Below are 3,943 nucleotides of genomic sequence, written 5' to 3'. Positions count from 1 at the left end.
AAACTCTGGTAGTCTTTTTGCACAGTTATGGGCTATGTTGGGGGGGGGGGTGCAGTTTGTAGCTATTTCTCTTTTGTTCTCTTTATCATTGTTCCTTGTGGTACATTTTTAGAGCATTCTTGGAGTGCTGAGGGTAAGGGAGATCTGGGCTTTTCTATGTCCTAATATGTCTCCATCTTTCCCCAATTCTCCTTAAAGTTGACTTTCTAGATATATCGTGGTTGTTGAATTCTGCTGTCACTTTAATGACTGTTGTGATTTAATTATATTCTTATTGGGGTCTTAATTCTTAACTTGTACATGAAGGAGATTGTGTAAAGGACTTTTTTGAAAATCAAATAAACATATAAATAATAGATCCAATACCCACCAAACATTCACAGTAAAAAGCAGAAGGCATTTTAAAGATGCCTGGAGGCCTTGATGTAAGAAAGAATTATTTAGAGAGCAAATAATGTGGGAAATAGGGTCATTTAAAAAACTCTTCCTCAGAAAAATTAATTACAAATTCAGAGAAGAACTCTCTGAAGTGAGAATGCTGAAGAACTGTTATCGATAGGTACTATAGCCCCCTTTTAGTCTTTTAAGCATGATGAATTTTATGTCACTAGAATTATAATGTTATTTGGACAAAAGATATCTATATACCAAAGTGGTAGCATGATCTTAAATCACAAAGGTCTCTTAATACTATATAGCAGCTCACTTCTTAATCATTAGTTAACCTGCCAGGTAGGTAACCTGCAGTGACCATCTCAGTTGAAATTTGGATACCAATTTTCTTCTTTAGAAAGGTGCTGGTTCTTTTGTTATGTAACCATAGTATGTCATTATATTGTCTAGTATAACATTAGCCAGAATTCAAACAAATAATCAAAAGCAAGAAAGTTTATGTGCATACAAAGCGGCTTCATCTAGAAAGGTGCTATTAAGTCCTACTTTTCTGTGTGTAAAATAGCAAGCTGGGATGAATGAGTACAATTTCTCCCTATTGTTCTCCAACTAAACAATCAGCATGGAGCCATTTTAGATCTGTTTTTACAGTAAAATCGTTAGACAGACTGTGTGAGATTCCAGTTCCTAGCAACTTGACTGGTGAACAAATAAAAAATATAAAAACTTTCATTCTGTAAAATTGTACCATTTGTACAAGCACCTGATACTACTATACAAACAGTTCATTTGTTTGACAACATAACAACTTTCCCAAATAATTATGAAAAATTATCATATCTGACAGAATTCAAAGTAAACTTGACAAGAAATTAATGATTATACCACATTATTCTTAAGTTTTATTATGCCCCTCCATATACATGGTGCCAAGTTTTAGAATGTAAGAATCCATCATTAATATGGAAAAAACATAACAGTTGATGATAGAAGAAAAAAAAAATCCACATAGTAAAAAACAAAAAAGGACGAGTTAAGAGAAGACAAAGAACGTATAGAGGATGGACAAGAAACATACAGAGAAGGGGCAAGCCACACTACATTTGAAAAATTAATTTCATTGGGGATAATAGAATTCTGAGATTAGAGGGAATCTAGAAACAATTATAGAGCTATCTCTACCTATAAAGAGAATGTGTTTCAATCACACATTTATTTATCCAAAGCCTCTTATTTATTTAATGATTAATAGTTTTCTTTCTTTTGACAAAATTTAATTTTCCCACATTACAGCCAAAATGCTTATAAGTCGGAGAGCACATGTCAATATTCTGAACTAGGTGGTAGATCATTTTCTCCAGGTTTCACAGAGAAAATCCTAGTATGACTCCATTGAAAAGTAACCTGGGGCTTTTGTGCTTCACGGGTGAGGCCCTCTCGTCTCCAGCTTCCGCAGCCGCCACCGCCGCTGCCTTCAGCCCGGTTCTGGGCCCGCGCCGCCCGCCAGCAGCATCCGGTCCAAGGGGCCGCTCCAATCCATCCAGGTCCTCGGCCGAAAGAAAACTGCCACCGCTGTGGTCCATTGCAAGAGAGGCAATGGGCTGATCAAGGTGAATGGGCAACCACTGGAGATGATTGAGCCTCGCACCCTGCAGTACAAGCTGCTGGAGCCTGTCTTCCTGCTAGGCAAGGAACGTTTTGCTGGAGTAGATATCCGGGTCCGTGCGAAAGGAGGAGGCCATATCGCCCAGATTTATGCTATCCGGCAGTCCATCTCCGAAGCCCTGGTGGCTTATTACCAGAAATATGGGGATGAGGCCTCCAAGGAGGAAATAAAAGACATCCTTATCCAATATGACCGAACTCTGCTGGTGACTGAACCTCGGCGCTGAGAATCCAAGAAGTTTGGCAGCCCTGGGGCCCGGGCTCGCTAAACAGAAATCCTATCGATAAGGCAACTACTGGGATTGTGGGACTTTTTGCAATAAATTTGCTATATGACCTTTTCAGGTTTAAAAAAAAAGTAACCTGGACCCTTTGTTCATGGAAATTTTTTAAATAGTGAAATAGCGAATATTAAAATATGTATATGAATAGTAAAATGTGAATATGCCAAACACTCCCCCAAATAATATCTTTTTCAATACACTCCTCTCTAGACGGTGTGTGACGATTTTACTGAGAGGAACCACAGCACAAGCAATTAAGAGCAGCTAGGGCAGAAAGAGAAAGGAACATTATTTATTAAGTGCCTACTATGCCCCAGGCAGCTAGATGGCACAATGGCTAGAGTGCTGGGCCTGGAGTGAGGAAGCATCATCCTCCTGAGTTCAGATCTGAACTGCAAAACTACTAGTTGTATGAATCTGGGCAAGTCACCTAAGATGACCTAGAGAAGGAAATAGCAAATCACTCTTTGCCAATCTTTGCCAAGAAAACCTCAAATGGGGTCATAAAGAGTTGCATATGACTGAAAATGATTCAATAGCAACATGTGCTAGGTACTATGTTAAGTACTTTACAAACATATTTATTTTATCCTCACAACCTACCCTACTTATTCAACCTAATCTCCATCAATTTCTCAGTATGACTCCTTCATTTCAACCAAGCCAATCTTCTTTATAGTATATGAATCTGTTATGTTAGATAACCCCACGTAGTCACTTGGAATGCCCTCACTTCACCCCTCAGCCTATCTCAATACTGCTCTCTCATTTTCTTCCACAAAACCCATGATGACTACTTTGACACTCACTGGACTTCCCTCTTACACGTTCATAGAATTTACATCTTGAAAGAACGAACCCTAGAGATCATATAGCCCAAAACTTTTGTAACAGAGATCTGGAATACATGTAAGTTCCATCAGCTCACTTGGCTGATGCAACCTGTCCATATCAAGGACATCATAGATCTTGCTTCCAGGAAAATCCTAATGATGTGTAATGTTTTACAGCAGCAACCAGATGGTAGAGTGTATAGAATGCTAGATTTGGAGTTAGAAAACCTGAATTCAAATCTTACCTCATTTAATCTCTTTCACCCTCAGTTTTCTCATCTGCAAAATGGGCATAGCAATAACACCTACATTGAGGGTTGTAATGAAGGTTGAAATAAGTAATACATATAAAGTACTTTGCAAACTTTAAAATACTATATAAATGTTAGCTATTATTAAAGGGACTGTGGCTCATGTGCAGACATTCTATAATTTATTCCAGTCAACTAACCATACGGTGAAAGGGAGGTTCCTTAATTGGATTTGGAGGCATTAAACAAGACACATCAATATCAGACTCCTCTCTTGCCTCAGTTATTCTTGGGGATACTTGGTGACTCATATTCATGGTGTCTCTGGTGGGAAATCAAATGATAAATGGAAGGATCTTAGGGCCTTCTCTCTTCTAAGGCCATGTGGCCCCAAGAAACAGACCTAAGTTTTTGGTCTTTTAATTTGTCCTTTTCTGTATTAGGGGAAGAGAACAGACTATGCAAACTTAAAAATTTTGAAAGATCAAAAGAGTCCCAGCAATCCAGGTGTCAGAAT

The 3,943-nt window shown here is 38.4% G+C and overlaps 1 protein-coding gene across 1 annotated transcript; it reads left to right on the top strand.

The window, feature by feature from the left end:
- Nucleotides 1-2,024: 2,024 nt before the first annotated feature.
- LOC118834102 (40S ribosomal protein S16-like) lies at nucleotides 2,025-2,285 on the top strand. The gene has a single exon (XM_036741543.1). It carries the CDS (start codon nucleotides 2,025-2,027, stop codon nucleotides 2,283-2,285), a length of 261 nt encoding a protein of 86 aa, XP_036597438.1.
- Nucleotides 2,286-3,943: the final 1,658 nt, after the last annotated feature.

Source organism: Trichosurus vulpecula, chromosome 1 (assembly GCF_011100635.1).
Source record: "Trichosurus vulpecula isolate mTriVul1 chromosome 1, mTriVul1.pri, whole genome shotgun sequence".
Classification (NCBI taxonomy): Eukaryota; Metazoa; Chordata; class Mammalia; order Diprotodontia; family Phalangeridae; genus Trichosurus; species Trichosurus vulpecula.
This window is presented reverse-complemented; position numbering and strand designations above follow the sequence as displayed.

Coding starts and splice junctions, on each gene's coding strand:
- LOC118834102 (XM_036741543.1), top strand. CDS start 2,025: ATGATTGAGCCTCGCACCCTGCAGTACAAGCTGCTGGAGCCTGTCTTC.